This window comes from Perca flavescens, chromosome 8 (assembly GCF_004354835.1).
Source record: "Perca flavescens isolate YP-PL-M2 chromosome 8, PFLA_1.0, whole genome shotgun sequence".
Taxonomy (NCBI): Eukaryota; Metazoa; Chordata; class Actinopteri; order Perciformes; family Percidae; genus Perca; species Perca flavescens.
The window spans coordinates 4,824,633-4,842,355 of record NC_041338.1 but is presented as its reverse complement, the minus strand read 5'-3'; the positions used below and the strand labels follow the sequence as shown (position 1 = coordinate 4,842,355).

At 42.3% G+C, this 17,723-nt stretch overlaps 2 protein-coding genes and 1 long non-coding RNA gene across 4 annotated transcripts; 2 read left to right on the top strand and 1 right to left on the bottom strand.

The window, feature by feature from the left end:
- The first annotated feature begins 1,657 nt into the window (after positions 1–1,657).
- Positions 1,658–9,067, top strand: LOC114559523 (fibroblast growth factor 6). Of its 2 annotated transcripts, XR_003693115.1 has the most exons (4): positions 1,658–2,584; positions 3,224–3,327; positions 7,439–7,668; positions 7,867–9,067. XR_003693115.1 is itself a non-coding variant. In XM_028584183.1 (3 exons), the coding sequence occupies exons 1-3, from the start codon at positions 2,239–2,241 to the stop codon at positions 7,613–7,615; spliced, it is 627 nt and encodes a 208-aa protein (XP_028439984.1). In that variant the 5' UTR covers positions 1,658–2,238; the 3' UTR covers positions 7,616–9,067. The 2 variants fall into 2 exon arrangements, 1 of the variants encoding a protein (XP_028439984.1); XM_028584183.1 differs by having other exon boundaries at positions 7,439–9,067.
- Positions 7,739–15,798, bottom strand: LOC114559524 (uncharacterized). The gene is made up of 4 exons (XR_003693116.1): positions 15,390–15,798; positions 14,979–15,078; positions 8,072–8,255; positions 7,739–7,951 (listed from the first exon to the last, which is right to left on the bottom strand). It is a non-coding gene; the product is annotated as an uncharacterized LOC114559524 (long non-coding RNA).
- On the top strand, positions 15,359–17,635 carry LOC114559522 (fibroblast growth factor 23). Its single transcript, XM_028584181.1, has 3 exons — positions 15,359–15,656; positions 16,856–16,959; positions 17,070–17,635. The coding sequence occupies exons 1-3, from the start codon at positions 15,443–15,445 to the stop codon at positions 17,466–17,468; spliced, it is 717 nt and encodes a 238-aa protein (XP_028439982.1). The 5' UTR covers positions 15,359–15,442; the 3' UTR covers positions 17,469–17,635.
- The last annotated feature ends 88 nt before the right edge of the window (positions 17,636–17,723 follow it).

The window sequence follows — 17,723 nt, the reverse complement described above, 5'->3', positions numbered from 1 at the left end:
ATCTTTCAGAGGTGCAAGGGCGAAGGCTGTTTCTGTGAAAAGGGTAAATTATTTGTATAGATGTGGTATACGAGCATCATCAAACTATAATTTATTTTGTCATACCCACTTTATCCTTTGGTAACATCACCGAGCATATTCCAGATTAGAATACTGAATTTATCAGAATTCCTTGTGGTAATATAGCCTGTATCTGCTGAACATGTTATTCCTGTCACACAACTTAAATGCTTTGTTGGGTTTTTTTCTGGTGCAGATAAAAAACCTTATCATTTTGTCAATACTGCTTTATCTGGGTCTTATAACCACTTGATTCTTCTTATCTGAGATCTGTGTTATTATTAAATTCAACAGATAAACCCATATGTTTAACTGTGGGTTGGGTGCAGTGGTTTTCAGTCTCTATTGCTCTCAAACTAAAAAAAGTGCCAATGGTCCGATTTCGTCAAGGCCAGAAGTCATTGTGTTTTGATGTGATTGATCAGGGTTTGTTTTTCTAAATCACTGTTTATGTCATACGATTTCAGTCATCCGTGTTTTTGTCATAAATGCATTCAGCCATAACTAAAAGTTGTATTTCATTTTCATAATGCATCCATCAGATTGTGTATAAATATGCAGTTACCAAATAGATTTTATACAAAATAAAAGAACTGCGTTGTTAATGACATGTCTGTGAGTAATTTTATGAAACACATTCCCCTTTTCAATATTAAAAAAAGCTGATAAATTATTGGTCATTATTGCATTCAATTCAATTTTATTTATAGTGTCAAATTATAACTAACACATTATCTCCGAACACAGTATATAAACTTATAAAACATTATAGAGGTCTATTTATTTTTTTGTATTTTTAACTATTTGAATGAATTTAATCTGAGGTGCATTTTGTTCGTACTCTGCATTTTTAAGTGAGTGTCTTGTTGCGTAAAAATGTCCAAACATTTCTGTGCAGTTTGGCCAACAGACACTGAACGCTAAAGGCTGTACAGGAGTGGTTGAAATCAACTTGGAAATGGTGCCATCCTTTGGAAATCTTTAGGCATTGATGTGTGCAAGAGACTGCTTCTGGTGCGCAACTGCACTGGCCTCACTGACGCATGGGCACGCTGCTGCTGGCATTATCTATTACATGGAAAAGACGATAGGCTTTCATGTTGCAGGGAATGGCATGCTGACAATGTGTGCCATTCCATGACAGGCCTCTCCACTTTGCTCCTCATAGTTCTCGCCAATGCACCATGGGGAATGCACGGGTTATGGTGTAGGCTACTATACAAAAAACATATATGATACTTTATTAAAATACCAGTCTAGGGGGGAGTGGGGGAGTCGGTGTCTTGCTCAAGGACACGTCAGCAGCAGGGCGGATGCTGGCCGACACCGAGGTCTTGAACCCTTATTTTATTGGCACCCCCCCACTGGCTCTCTGGGCCAGCTGATAACGTCATTTTGAACCCAGAAATCCCCAGATTCACATGGGGGGAAGTTCTTGAACGGCGCACAGCAGAAGACGTGGGACCACAAGAGCCATTGCTCTCCGGTGACAAGTGGGCCTGTTTTTACACCTTCCTTCTAAATAAGGAAGCGGGCCTGACAGACATATGACCACCCACCCAATTTGGGAGCAGCCCGAGTGCCCCATCTTGTCCCACGGCCGCTGAACGCCACCAATAAGCTTTCTCCCCTTTCCAGTCCAGCAGTGACAGCAGGCTATTCTCCTCAACTCTCCACGCACTTGGTCTTTTTTTTCCCCTGCTGTCAGCACCTTTCTCTACCCTTGTATTGTCCCAGCGGTGAAGTCAGCATGATGTCATGTAGGGATGCGATAGCCCTGGCGAGGTGGAGGAAACAGGGTTTTTGTTGAGTGCAAGGGCATTTATTCCGAACTCTTTATACCGAGAGGGACACAGAGAGGGGAAGAGAGAGAGTAAGAGAGAGAGAGAGGGAGAGAGAGAGAGAGATAGAGAGAGAGGGGCGCGGAGGAGCTGCAAAACATGGTAATCACCAGCACCAACCTCGCCATCACCATCACCATCACCATCACCTCCAGCTCTGCCGCGCGGTCTCCCGTCTCCTCTCCTCCTCTGCACCGGGGCTTGCGTTTCATGCCCAAAGCCCTGATCTGCGCTCCAAAAATAACCCTCCTCAGCCAGCATGCCGAAGGAAGCAAAACAAGACCAGCGGTATTTTTAGGGTCATTAATTTCGACCACGTGGCCCGAAGGTAAACCGGATGGCCGTTGCGCAAAGGCTCCTCGTCAGTATGTCCTGCGAGGCCGGCACGCCGCACTGGACGCTGACCGCGGCGCTCCTCCTGGGCTTTCTGCTGGGGATCGTGTCAGCGTACCCGTTACCGAGCGTCAGGACGAATGCAACTTTGCTGGAGAAACGATGGGAGACCCTGTTCTCCCGCTCCGTGCTGGGAATCTCCGGGGAGAAACCGGAGCTGAACTGGGAGAGCGACTATCTGCTGGGCATCAAAAGAGTGCGGAGGCTCTACTGCAACGTGGGCATCGGGTTTCACCTTCAGGTCCTCCCCGACGGCAGGATAAACGGTGCACATAATGAAAACCAGTACAGTGAGTTCTATACCTCCACCAATGTTAATGCAATAGACGTAACAGAGAGGCAGAGTCAATACGCATGGATCTGTCTTTCCCCTCTATTCATCTGCATGATCATATGTCATCTGGCTCTGAGGGAGAATTGAATGTCTTCCACGGCAAATACAAAATCTATAAAAAAAAAAAAAAAAAAAAGAAGTATCCATCAGTGCTGAGCCCCCACCCCCCCACCTCCCCCCCACCCCTCTTCCCCCTCATTCCCAAAGCTCAGCCATGACATGAATGTATGGACGCTTTTAGACACAACTTATTTTTACGCAGCCCTGTGAGGGCGGTCCAGAGACCAATGGCCGTGCACGCCAACGCAATTACTGCAATTATTGCATTAACCGGAACGCGCTTAATTGACACGCGCCAGGGGTTCAAGTGTTAAGATGGGGTGAAAGATGCAGAACAAAGGCTCGGCATGCTGCGCAGCAATCTGCAAGGTTACACCCATAGACGCAGAGAGAGAGAGAGAGAGAGAGAGAGAGAGAGAGAGAGAGAGAAAGGGAGAGAGCACAATGCTATACAGTCACCATGATGGACACTGAAATCAGTCGCTTGGTGTTTTCATTCTCACTCTAATGTTAACACTTCTTTGTCTTGCACCAGGTCTAATAGAGATCTCCACGGTGGACAGAGGAGTGGTGAGCCTGTATGGGGTGAAGAGTGAGTTGTTTGTCGCAATGAACAGCCGTGGGAGGTTATACGGAACGGTAGGTATGCACAGTATTTCATTTATTGTCCAGCAATGTTAGTTCACGGGGATCCTGAAAATAAGACGCACTTGCGGCTCGATCCGCTTCTTTATTTTATTATTATTATTATTTTTTTTAATAATTTGCCAGTCATAGTGTTGCGAGATCCCTATATTTTAATTTCATCAGGAATTGACATAGCTCTATTTAAAGCAATGCTGCTTGGCCTGGTGGCCTATGGGTAAATAATGATGAGGTTAACAGATGCAGGGTTCAGTCCACACGCCTGTAGTGTGTGTGTGTGTGTGTGTGTGTGTGTGTGTGTGTGTGTGTGTGTGTGTGTGTGTGTGTGTGTGTGTGTGTGTGTGTGTGTGTGTGTGTGTGTTGTGTGTGTGTTGTGTGTGTGTGTGTGTGTGGAGGGAAAACCCCCTGATGCAATGAAAGCTGTCAGCAGAGCTGGGAATTGATTTTAACGACAAAGCGTTTATTTTAAAGGGCAGTGCACATCACACACATCCTGGGAGGAAAAGGCTCAAAGGCTCAACTCACCCGCCAAGCAGCTTCCCTCACCTTTTTAAACGGAAAATCTGAAACAGGCATTTTGATTCGTAGCGTATACCAGAAATAATTTGAAATCTTTCTACAAATGTACACGTTTGACTTCCACATGTTTCCTGTAACTCATAACCTGATGGTCATGTGCTATTCTCACCAAAATCCAGTTGTGTTTGTTACATTTCTGAGAAGCATCCAATACAAAACATGCTACTGTGTGAAAATGTGGTAATGTTTGAGGTGTGGCACTCTAAAGAGGCCTCAATGCACAGCAGCTTTTTAGATTGTTCACATATCTTTGATGCTTTCTAAATTTACACCTGACTTTAAAACATGGAAGCCCTGTCACGCACTATAGCTTAATAACAGTGATGGGGCTTTGACAGATTCAATATGTTGTACAAGGTGTAAGAGCACCAGTGAGGATATATGGATTTCTCAGCATTGTTACAGGCCTGCCTGTCAGGTTTTAAGGTACACACCCTTAACAAAACATTTTATTTTTTTTCAGTGTGTGAATTTAAAGGTCCTATGTGTGGGAATTTGTCCCATCTAGCGTTGATCATATATCGCAATCAACTCTCTTGCGCCACGCAGTTCAAAGTACGTATTACAGCTACGGTAGCCTTCCCGCTTCAAAAAGCTGGTCTCTTGCTCTTTTCAATATCCTTTTTCTTTTTCTGGGCGAAGAAGAAGAAGACTCCTGTTGCTGAAATTTGGATTTTGAATACGTGTGTGGTCCTCCATGTTTCCTTCTTCAAACTTGCCGGGGGCCGGGAAAGCTACGATACCCATTAGTAGCATTAGCAGCACCTGGGAGTTTATCATGTGACAGGTGAAAACGTGAAAGGCGGAGCAGTGTGTCCTGTATGTCCCTTACCGGCTAACGTATTTCAAGATGGAGCATGAATATGGAGCGTCTACCCCAGTTCATGCGAATGCAAATGTAAAATTTCAAGCCAATAGGAATACTTGGAATTGATGGTGGTGGTAAATATTCATGAAAAAGGACACGTTTGTGAACGGGCAACACAGATTTTGAAAATGGGACTTTAAGTTTCCAAAGGCCTTACTTTGATCCTGCTGCTGAATGTGTTGCATGTTTTGAAATATGGATCGTATATTATAGATCTGCGTTTGAATTTGATACAGTGCATTTGGTAGAGTACTTACATATATGGTGTAAGCTGCCAGCAGCATTTTATATTAAGCAGCAGGATCAAATTAAGGCCTTTGGGAACTTCAGTTCACACACTGATAAAAAATGTATAGCCCACTGGGAATCTGTGGGACACTTCATTTTAGTATTAATTATAGCCCCATGAAAATGCTTTGTTAAGGGAGTTGTATCCTTTAAAACCTGAAGGAAATAAACTGACAGGCCTGTAACAATGCTGAGAAATCCATATATCCTCAGCGGATAAGATGTTTTGGTAAAATTACTGGAGCTTTGCTTCTGGAGCAGTGACAGCTATTAATATCTACACATGTCCCAGGTGGTGGGGGGGGAGGAACCATTGTGTTTAGCAGAGCCCTGCTGCTGACACATGGCCGCTGGTTTGCTCGCTGGGGCCAACATATTTGACAGACACAATGGGAGTCGGTTATCTGGTCATGAGTGATGAAGCGTTAGCTTGTGAGCGGGGCTCATGATCTGATAAGAGATTGAATTAGGCCATGTGGCCTCTGATGGAGAGTGTTTGCTCCGCTGCTGTACACTGTACAAGCCGTGCACTGTCAGCGCTGTAGCACACCAGTCATATGTTCTCCACAGAGATGATCTTATACCTAAACTCTTCCTGATTTCGTTTATTTTAGCATTTGTATAAACGTTTACTGTATTTAAAGTGCCTAAATGTGTCTTTTTTCCATTTAAATATCAGAGTTTAGTGTTTTAATTTTAAAGGAATAGTTTGACATTTTGGAAAACTTTCTTGCCAAGTCAGATGGAGAAGATTGATACCGCTCTCGTATCTAAACTGGTATCAATCTTTCTGTGAATAGCAGTGGTGGAATGGAACTAATGCTGCGTTCCAGGCAAAGTCATGGCAAACCCTTCTAGCTAGCGTTGACATTAGCTAGCGCTAGCTGATACTAGCGATTTCTAGTTGCCGACATATTTTGGGCTCCATTTAATAAACATAACCGGTAGTAGTACACAATCGTATGTGTATTGTTTTGATTACAATGTGCGGAATTACTTTTACGTTGCCTATTTATGTCTATTTATTTATATTTCTCCCCGCTAATCATCGGCGTCTGTACAGCATCAACAGGGGTCGCCATTGTTGTTTATGTGTGTGTGACGTCAAAAACTGTAACTGGGAGTACAACGATCTGGTACGAGTTCACGGGTAGTAAGTTACGGGTTTGACTGCCATTCCAGGGCGCTTTCACCGGGAGAAGGTTGTGAAAGAAGGTTAAAAAGTCTTAAGTTCGCTGAAGTATTGTGTTCTAGGTCTTAAATAATTTTAAACATGTCTTAATTTTTCTACGTCCATGTAACGCTACCTCTGATGCTATTTTTTGATTATTATTCTGAGGCGTTGTAGTTCTTTCTTTCGCTAGTCCAAATATAATTTCGCTGTATCACGACTACAAATGAGACCAACAATTTACATTGCAGCCAATCAGATTCAGTGTTATTGGCGTGAGTCTCTTCCCGACTGTACCACAGACATAAAACAGATTTTATTCTTCAGCTATGGCGAAGTGCAAATGTAACGATACTTGGCATGAAAAATCTGAATTTGGGGCTTAGATCATGTTGTGTTAAAGGTCTTAAATATCATCCATAATGGTCTTAAAAATATTTTAAAAAGTCTTAAATTTGACTTGGTGAAACATGCAGAGACTCTGTACTCTACAAATTACGATTTTTGCACACAAAATACATGTAGTTTATAAAATATGTTTCATTGTAAATTAAAACTACCCAACAATATATAGGCCTACAAGTCCATCTGAAATGATTAGACCACATAAACACTTAGTTGATCACCAGTTTGGATCGTTTCCAGTTTCTAAAATGTGATTTTTCTGCATGGAGTATTTTTACTTTTAATACTTTAAGTACATTTTCATGATGATATTCACATACTTTCACTCAAGTACCATTTTCAAAGCAGGACTTTTACTTGTAACAGAGTATTTTGTACAGTGTGGTATTAGTACTTTTACTTAAGTAAAGGATCTGAATACTTCTTCCATCACTCGAAAAGAAATTCCTGTGTGTTAAATATCCGCAGATTTTGGCCCACTGTGAATAGTTCAATAACGTTGATGAAAAACGAATACATATTTCAGAGGAACAAACTCAATAAACCTGAAATCTAAGAGCTGTAAATGCTGCCTGGAGATTGCACAAAGGTAACTCTACATTGGCAAAATGTTAATTCATTGTTCCCATTGCTGTGTTTCATCTAAATTTAGCTTTATATTTTTGTGCATGGCACAGAATCTTTTTAAAGAACTTTTTTTTTTATGTTCTGCCACCATAGCCTCCGACTACAATCAGTCCGTTTCTTGATGAGTTGATCCAAACGCACGCTGTCTGTCTCTCTGTCCTCTCCAGACAGTCTTCCATGACGAGTGCAAGTTCAAGGAGAGCATGCTCCCCAACAACTACAACGCCTACGAGTCTCTGGTCTACAGACGCTTCTACATAGCGCTCAGCAAGCATGGCCGCGTCAAGAGGGGCAACAAGGCCACCACTGCCATGACTGTAACGCACTTCCTACCCCGAATATGATGAGCAAAAACTGGCAATAACAAACTTATTTGCACATGTGGATTATTTCCCAGGTAACATGAATACTGTATACCTACGTACAAACACAAAAGACAACATGGACTGTAAAAGAAAGAAATACAACTATATCTGATAGTATTTATTCAAACTTTATATGTATATTTGGGTAGCTTCCTTTATATTAGAAATTGTGGAAATGCCATTCTTTGCTGCTTTTATGATTTTTTCTTTTTTCATTTTGTGAAATGAAGGGGACGGAGAGGCGTCGTTTAATCCCCTCAGTTTATATGGGTGCTCGCTGGAATTGGTTGAGTCCTTGCCCTGTGACGGTTCATCCTTTTTTGGAAATGAAATGGATACATTATTACCTCAAAGCACCATATCCTGAGAAGAAGAGGATGAAGAAAAAAGAGAAATGTGTGCATGAAATTTCTACAGAGAGGAATGCCTGTTTACCGAAAGAGTTTCCGTTGTCGTCCATCAAGGACTTGAGCGCTTCCCCATCCTCTTGTGTTTGATTGTCTCTGTCACCGTCAGGGCGACTAGAGCACTTGCAAATATGGCGGAGGTTTTTTTCTTCTTCTTGCTTCGTCATGAGGGTGGCGGTGCCTTGAATTCCTACTTGCGGCCCCTCTTTACCCTTGCATGTGAGAAACGTGGCGCTCGAGTCAGAAATAGGAATGAAACACAAGTCATCGCTCCCTTAAAACACCACTGGGAGTCTGTAGCCTAATTCCTAGAGGGCCAGAGTTTCTCCACTTTATTTTCTTTCCATAATTAGATCAATTAAGTAATCAAGACTCTATGCAGCACAGGACCCAGTGGAGCCCCTTGTTAATATGGAAAGCTAGATTTAGAGTCACCCCCCCACCACCACCCCCATGCTCCCATCATGTACAAGGGAGCTTTGACAATCCCAGGTTTTACTTTCACAAACTTTGTAGCCGGATCTGAGGCCAGATTGAGCGTATGAGTGTGTAGTTTATACGTGGGCATGCATTTTATTTCAAGTATGTATGTGGAGGTGCTCGGTTTGAGAGCTGCTCAATTTTGAAGTTTTTTTTTTTCTTCTCAATGCGGGAGGTCAACGTGCGTTTGTGCAACGAAATATCATAGACCCGAGACTAGGAAGCAACATGTCCTCCATTTCTGTCTGCTGTATATTTCCCTCCAGTTCAAATTGAGTTGGCGAAATCTGTTGCATCTGGTCTGTAGCCCTTGATATTTTGCTAATTTATTTGATTTGTCTCGTCGACTTTGTAGCAAAAAGTGAGGACGGGACGCCGTTTGACTTTCACACTGGTTTGATGATATTTGGCACTTAAAAGTGACGCGTTCAAGCAGATGTGAGCGACATGACGTGGATGTCACTGAGTTGTCTATTTCGCTGTAAATAAGATGGTCTGCTGCTTTCAATGAAACAGATGGCAGATTTGGCTTAGAGAGAACTCATGACCCTGGGACATGTGAACAATACTTCAGGTAACTCGGTCTGTCTGACATTTAGATGATGCGGATTATTGATCGCAGATTTTGCAGCTACTTATGCATTATTCAGATTGGCCGCTGAGTATGGCGCCTTGTGAAAAAAAGAAATAAGAGCAATGTTGCAAAAAAAAGAAAAGCAGTGAACCAAAGGGTTATGTTCATTTCGGTCTTTGTGTACGCAGCATACTGTACTTGAGTACTTGAATTCAACGATTTCTCGCGCTCCTCTTTAAAATACTGTAGCTGGGGGTGGGGGTGGAGGGCGTGGGGGGGGCACGGAGGACGAAGAGCAAGCAAAGTTGAAGATAGAAATGATGTACAGAGGATTTATATGGGTCTCTTCACGTGGCACTGGTTGTTTGTGTAACTTGGCGGGTGATGTGAATAATGTGGGGTAAAATACCAGAGCGTCAGTTGATGTCAGAGTGGACGGGCAGCGCAGGGCCTTGGGATTCTTGTCCCATTCATCCGAGCCATTTTTGTACCAAGGTCGAAGATATGAGCTCTCTGTCCTTTGTGTTACTGATGCAGGCGCGTTTTCTGCTCCATCTCAACCGTCTTGTGTTGTTTTTAAGGAGCTCTGCACCTGTCCGGCTATTTCTCGCTTAACACTTACATGGCTGTCTTGTAATGTGCAATGACGATACGAAGGATTCTGCACCTTTCTCCTGAGCAAAGGCTATTTAATGTTGAAATGAGCCCCATTTTTTAATGATTTTGAATTCAGTTATTATATTTGGGCACTTGACCTGCAATATTCTGTGAGTAGCAAACCGCCAGTCAGGCCAGTTTGGTAAAATATGATTAAAGGAAAGTAGCAAGACTGTTATAGATATGTTATCATATTTTATGCCATGCCCTTTCAAAGATTACTGTAATGCACTGACAAAATGTCTGTGAGCAAAGGTTTATGTGCCCTTTTAAGCTCCAGCTTGAGTCTAGTAGCAGAGACGAATGTGCGCTATCTGGTCAGAACGAGTGTGTTTGTAAGCGTGTGTGTGTGTCTGTGTGTGTGCGTGTGTGTGTGTGCAAGTGAGCGCGCTCCTGTCATGTTCTGTTTCTGCCAAAGCAACAGTAGAGATGGTATCAGATCAATTTACCTTGAGTCAGGAATAACAGGGCATTGTCTGACTGTGCGAGCTGATGTACTGTACTCTCCTCGCAGCGGAGGATGAAGGCAAGAGGGAGGGACAAAGGCAACACAGAGTAGGGCTGCTCGATTAGGAAAAAAAAAATCATAATCACGACTGTTCTTGTCAACATTGAAATCACCCTTATTTAACACGATTACCCATTGACTTTAGGAAATATATTGAACTTAAAAAAAAAACAGAAACTGGCAAAGTTAAACACATCAATAGTGAAATCACCTAGAAGTGTGAAGTTTCCCTTAAAGTGCTCATATTATGCTGTTTGGCTTTTCCCCTTTCCTTTATTGTGTTATATATCTTTTTTGTACACATTAGAGGTTTACAAAGTGAAAAAGCCCAAAGTCCCCCCCAAAGGGACTTACCATCTCCAACAGAAAACACTGTTCACAAACTGCTCCAAACAGCTCTATTGTAGTCCAGCCTTTACTTCAGAGACCAACGTGGTCACTTTGTTACACACGTTATAATGCTTGCCTAGCTGCTAGCGCGGCACGCCCTCATACTCTGCTTCTGACTGGCTAGTAGTCCTTACCTAGCTACTGCGCATGTGCGACTCCCAACAAAGATGGAACAGAAGTGCGATGCCTCACTCTGTAGCTAAAACAGAGAGCTCAACACACAGGGTGAAAAGAGGAGCTGCAGCAATGTGCAGTACAATAAAAATATGGTGTTTTTTGAAAATTAAACCATGTAAACCTATTCTGATATAACCTCTAAATAAAATGAACCTATGAAATGAACCTGAAAATTAGCTTAATATGAGCACTTTAATACGTTTCCCATTTGAAAATTTAGTTTTCATTCAGAACACTAGACAAAATGAGAATTTACTCGCAAAATGTAATGTGCAAAATAATCGTTTTTCTCTATCATTCTGTGTTTGTGATCATTGGGAGCCGAAATCGTAATCGCGATTACAATTTTGAGTACTTGCACAGCCCTGACACAGAGGCTACTGAGGGCTGAGGGATGTCTGTCCGAAGGAAGCACTGAGTGTGCTTTGAGCTGATAGTTATAGTTAGAGATAGCATGTAGCAACATGCCCCTTCAAAAGAATCAAACGCTTCCAAGGAAAGGGACACTTGAGGCAAACAGGTTGTCTGGCGGACTGAATACTGTGATCCAAGAGAACAACTTGACACCCCCGGGATGTCATGTTTAATGTTTTTCAATATCGTGATTGTGGGATTTTTGCCTTGAGCATCTTATTACTCATTGTGACTGATGAGCATTTATCACATCACATCACTATGATCAGAAAATGATCACTTGTAGCTTTTTATTTTTTTCTGAACTGATTTTGTGACAGTAAGGATTTGGTTGGAGAAGTATTTTTGGCTAATTTGTCAAAATATACAAAAGGTACATTATTTTATTTTTATTTTTTTTATGGAGTGCAATTTACTGAGCAAGGGGTAGAGGCTGCTAGTTTCCCCTTTGCTACACTTTCATCAAAACAAGCTGACATGCAAGATCAAAAATGCTTGTTTTTGATGACAACGTGTATGTCATTTCTGATTTATTATGGTACGTTTCAGAGGACACTGTCAGCACAACAAGCGATGAGTTGAATGGGAATTGTAAAGTGTACAATGGCTCCTAAAGTAGTAAGAGACACCTGATAAGTTGTTTACAGCAGCCCAGCTTGGTGTCAGATTTTCTGCTACGAGTCCTACAACTTTTGCATGATGTTGTTTCGAGGCAGAAAAGGCTGTACGCTATAACGGTACCTGAGAGAAGGTAGTTAACGGTATATCACCTTTCAACATAAACCCTTAACTTCCTTAATTCTGCGTTATGCATATAGAGTTCTGAATGGTCTAGATGTGTGTTCCACCCTTTGATTAAGGATCCAGTGTCTGGATTTTGCCATTGTGCTTGCTTATCATACCTGTTCAGCTGGTTTTAAGATGTGTTGGTTCACAGGGAACTGGAGGATCTGGGATCAGACGTGTTTGTGTGTGTGTGTGTGTGTGTGTGTGTGTGTGTGTGTGTGTGTGTGTGTGTGTGTGTGTCTGTGTGGGTGTGTCCCTGTGTGCCGGCAGCCTTTGTGTTTCTCTCAGTTTTCTATTCCTGCACTGAGGGGAGAGTGCTTCCTCTGAGTCCCCCCTCCTCTTTTTTAACATATACCTCACCTTCTGCCTTAGTTCCGATTATTGAAATGATTGTAAATTAGTTTGAAACAACAGACTTCTCCAATCATTTGTTTCTGAAAAATATGATGATGAGTAAGTAAAATACTATATTACAAATGGTTTTCCTTTTATTTTTGTACGTATGTGCTGTGCACAGCAGTCAACTGTATTCCTGAAATGATAATAAAAGACGTTTTGTAAAAAAAAAAACGCTTGTGATGGAATGCTTGAAAATTGCTTCGTCACCCTTCTAGAACCCTTGAAAACAGATTGTTACAGGAACCGGGGAAGAAACTGTGAGCGCCAGTGAAAATGTTAAACCTCAAGCCAAAGTCATGTTCGGTGAATAAGCATGAGTCAGTATGGGGCGCCCTCTTCTGGGGAAGGGCAACATTACGAGGGATGTGGAAGGAAATGTAGAGGAAAATCAAGTGAAATAGAAATCAGTACAAATTGCAGCCTTATTTTAAGGTTTCTATAGTTAATACATTCCTTGCCATTCCATCGTAAGTTTCCTGGACATATGTAATTTGGCACTAATTAATTACACTATTAAGTATACAAGTATGGTACACAAGTATAGTGTAATTACAGTGTTTAATTGGTACACTTCCAACCGATTGTTTAGAATTAAATGCTAAATTAGCATAGTCTTTCAGTCAGTGCACAGCAGGTCAGCTGAATGTACCAACAATGGGGGGGGGGGCGACCTCTAGCTACCCATGTAGGCTGAGGCCTTTGCAGCGGCCCGGCTTTGAATCCGACCTGCGCCCCTTTTCTGCGTTTCATCCCCCAATCTCTCTCCCTCCTTTCCTGTCTATCCACTGTCACTATATGGTAAAGAGACAAAAGCCCCCAAAAAATAATCTTAAAAAATATATATGTCAAAAAGGAAGCATACAAGTCCACATATATGAAGAATAAAGTTTGCAATAATAAATGAATGACAAATGAACATTACCTTGGGTTTAAACGGAGCAGTTCTTTCAAGGAAATTCATCTCAAAATAATCAACTGCTTTTCCAACTCAACACAAAAAACTAAAAATAACTCAGACCTTCAACTCTAGTCCACCTATTATTAGAGCGCTTACTTTCCAGGAAAGTGTCAAGACATGATTTGGAAATAACAAACCTCTATATTGCCGTCGCTGGTTATTGTCCTCATCAATGAGCGACGTATTGCCACTGCCCTCTCGAGTACTACCTTGAACTTTTCTCTGTGGTGTCCTATTTTTTCCAGGAAGGCCAAAATGCACAGTCATGCGTCTGCTCATGTCATGCCCCCTTTGGCACTTTCTCTAAATAAAAGCCATTGCCAAGCCGACTTCCAATCAACAACAATCGTACAATAAACGTTATATAACAATGTTATTGTATATGTCAAGTTTTCTGGAAAAGTGTGGGACTATTAAATGCTTCCCTAAAGTTGATCAAAATGTACCGAAGGAATCGTGAGGTCAGGAGCTCAGGGAAAAGAGGTAAAAATATGAAACCGCCAAAAATAAGTGATAAAAAGCCTTCTCTGGTGAAAGGAAGTGAGAGGCGGGGGAAGTGTGTAGTTAATTAAGAAGCAAGATATGAGTCATTCTCCTTGGAGAACATACCGTGACACAGCAGAATTATCATTCTGTCACTAAGCATCAGTCACTTAGACCTGAGCTGTGAAGGTATAATGATTTTCTCTGGTCATTACCAGCAGGGGTGTAGCACAAAGTTCTGGGCCCTGTTGAAAGGCATTTTCTATGGGCCTCTCCCCACATCCACAGTTATTCATTCTAGCATCTTTTTGGGCCCTGCTCACATGAGGGCCCTGGGTACTCAGTCCTCTTTCCCCCCCAGTCTGACGCCCCTGATTACCAGGGTTGAGAACAAGTTGTTTTAAGGCTCTGACACAACAACCCGACGGCTGACCATTGGCAGAAAAAGCAGTCGGGCTGACTGCCTCTCCGAGTTGGTCGAAAAAGTGCCTCGGAACACGCCGAAGCGACGCCGACTTGAGCGTACGTTCTGCGCATGCACAAGACGTTATACGTCTCCATAACAGCAGGCGGTCGCTAATCTGTATTGTCGGCCGAAAAATGAAAACCGGCAGCTGACTGGACGAACGCGTCACGTGGGTCTGGCTTCTCCGGAATTTCAAAGCCAGACCATAATGGCGGCTCATTCGGAATACGATCTCATACTTTACGAAAATAGTTCACCGTAACGAGTTTCTGAAAACAGTTTAAGCGAGAAATAGGCCGTGCAGTTGCTGAATTTGTCTTCATTTCAAATCGACAAAGGTCAGTTTAAGATTTCCGTCAGATTTTGAGAGGCGTTGGCGTTACGATCCACCAATACGATTGGCCATTGAGGCCGACGACGGCACGGAACCCACCGAACACACTCGAGGCACCGACCTCGCCAGACAATTATCGGGTTGGTGTGTCAGCGCCTTTACAGGCTTTGCTGATTTTTAAAATTTTTTTTCAAAGTGGGTCAAAACTCTGAACAGAGGAGATAGTACTGTTGAGCATTTTATTCATCATTAAACAAACTTTATCCAACAAAGATCATACGAGTAGTTTGAAGAGCTTGTTATTCTTACCTTCTTTTCTGAATCACGGACACAGACAAGTAAAGCTGAATCAGCGTCTCCATCATCCTTTCACATCTTCTGCTGTCCCTTCATCCTCTCTCCTCTGCCTCTGGAGGTACAAGTTGAATCTTGATGTTGGATTTTTTATTTTAGGTGTGAACAAAGAATAAATGATGCTTCCATCTGTGGCAGAAAACTCTCACAGAGGCGTTTCCATTTAGAGTAATAAACTCTCTTACACAGATATAACAGTATTTTATACCTGTGAAAGCAGGAATTCTACCCAGGCAACCCTTAACCACAGAAAAAAACAGCTAGGCTAAGTCCTTTTAGTAAATGGGTTAGCCAGTTCATTGACCCTCTGTTTTATTAGACCTGTTGGACTTTCTCCTCCGGCAGTATAGCTGCTCACACACCAACCTGAAACACTTATTCTGTATGGAGTAAAGAGAGCACGGCATCTCCCGTTGATCATGCAAGCGGCTTTCTTCTCACTCATCCTGATTGCCGTACATGTGTCTGTACCGGCGGATTTTGCACCGGAGCTCCGGGACCCAGAGCAACTTGTACGACGTCGGCAGAGCAGCTTCCACGCAGGAGCACGTGTGGATGCGTCCGCTGGTACGGGACCTTTCTACTTGGAGCTGAGTGGATCAATGAGAAAAGGCATTCATAGACACTTTCTGGGTAAATCTACCTATATCCTTAAAAAAAACATGTGTGTCATTCCAGATTATTTGATTCATTTTAGAAAATGAGATGCCTTTAGAGTACTAAATGCAACGATTTCTTTGTCTAGCTTCAAGCCGATATCATGTTTGACATACAGTATTATATGCCCTGAGTGAAAAAAAAATGTATTTAGACACAACAAGAGCGATTCTAGGATCAGAGCTTTAGGAGGGGCTCAGCCCCTAATGAGAAAGTCACACGTTGACCCCCACTAAATCAGTAATTTCATTATCTGCTAATCTCTGAGCTAGCTATTGAACAACAACGTCAGCTACCGTTTTTTTGACACTATTAACACTATAATGGAACTAAACCTGACACTTTATAAGTCACAGTAGTAACGAGCAATTTCAGATAATGTTCTAACATTCAGCAATTTTAGTTGATTATGTTTAATTTGGGTTCTAATCTGCGCCATGAAATGACCAACTTCTTCTCTGGGGACTACCAACGTTAAACACTCCTGCTCTCCCTCTGACAGATCAGACAGAGACTCAGCCAAAGGCGGGAAGTCTGGTACAACCTCCTCTGATTGGCCAACACTATGTTTCTGTTAACCCTTTCCTTGACTGGGTTACAGGTGCATAGCATCAGCGACAGACACACAGGATATTCAATCTGTTTCAAGCCCTTTGAACCAGTAATTGTTTGTCCTCTGTCACTAACAGACAAGTTCACAAACTCTAACTTGAAGCACTAAAATTAATTTTTATAAAAAGAAATTTTTAGGGGGGCTGAGATGAAATTTAGGAGCCCCCCTAAACAGGGTCTAAAATCCCCAATGAGACACAAGATAAAAGTACACCTAAAAATATATGTTGTAATCTAGGTGTCCAACACATTGTTTTTGCATCTCATCTATATAACTAGGTATCGGCCTAAAAGGAAGTCTTTCCTCGCTGCTGTTGCACTAAATGCTTGCTCTTGGGGGAATTGTTGGGTCCTTGTAAATTATAGAGTTTGGTCTACAACTACTCTATCTGGAAAGTGTTTCAGATAACTCTTGTTATGATTTGACACTGAATCAAATTGAATTGAATTGAAAGACCTCTGGCAGCCAGAAATGCTCATGTTGGAACACATTCTTAATATGGAATATGATTATTTTCTCATTCATAACTAATGATGGCATGTTTAAACATGTTGTCTTACAGTTATTTTGCCAGAAAGAAGAGATATGAGCAACTATGTGTCAATATTTGATTTGAGAAGAAAACGCTACCTCTGTGTGGACTCAAAGGGACAGCAATACAACTCTGTGAGTATTTTTTTAGTTGCGCTTAATTTAAATGAAGTCAAGAAATGAGTGTAGGGAAAACAGTTGTATTAAACATTTTGCACTTGTCTGCTTTTTTTCCTACCAAACAGAGGCAAAAGGGCCCAGAAGATTGTCTCTTCCAGCACATTTGGTTAGATTTGGCGAACCACCATGACGTGTTTTACTCTATAAGTGGGGGCCGGCTGCTCAAAGTGGAGGGAGAAGAACCCTCCTCAGCCCTGGTCCAGAGCCTTCTGGGTCCTTTGGTGAAGAGACAGAGGAGGAGTGAGAGAGTGAACCCCTCTGATCCATTCAGGTCACAGTCCCATCCTTCCCATTCTGCCAAGCATCACTGGGATGCAGACGGCAGGCAGCGTGAACAGGACCAGGCCGGTGCTGTGTCCAAAGAGACCATCACCTCCTGCGATGACCCCCTCCGGGTCCTACAGTCCAACGGGCCCGTCAGTCCCGTCAAGACCAACATTGCAGACCGAGCAGAACAAGACTAAGATACCGAACTTGGGTTTAATGAGAGTAAAAGTCAAGAGAGGGGGGAAAGTCTTTCCGTTTGTTCTGAAAACTCGTTTCATGTTTGACTGCATTAGTGGCAGTAGAGCTGGGCAATATGGAGAAAATCAAATGTCACAATATTTTTGACCAAATACCTCAATGTCGATATCGCAGCGATAGTGTAGGGTTGACAATTGGTTTAAGATAAATAATCATCAGTAATGTGGATATAATGACTAAGTGATTAAAGGCAA

Coding starts and splice junctions, on each gene's coding strand:
- LOC114559523 (XM_028584183.1), top strand. CDS start 2,239: ATGGCCGTTGCGCAAAGGCTCCTCGTCAGTATGTCCTGCGAGGCCGGC. Junction 2,585..3,223: donor ACATAATGAAAACCAGTACA/GTGAGTTCTATA, acceptor GTCTTGCACCAG/GTCTAATAGAGATCTCCACG. Junction 3,328..7,438: donor GTGGGAGGTTATACGGAACG/GTAGGTATGCAC, acceptor TGTCCTCTCCAG/ACAGTCTTCCATGACGAGTG.
- LOC114559522 (XM_028584181.1), top strand. CDS start 15,443: ATGCAAGCGGCTTTCTTCTCACTCATCCTGATTGCCGTACATGTGTCT. Junction 15,657..16,855: donor CATTCATAGACACTTTCTGG/GTAAATCTACCT, acceptor GTTGTCTTACAG/TTATTTTGCCAGAAAGAAGA. Junction 16,960..17,069: donor AGGGACAGCAATACAACTCT/GTGAGTATTTTT, acceptor CCTACCAAACAG/AGGCAAAAGGGCCCAGAAGA.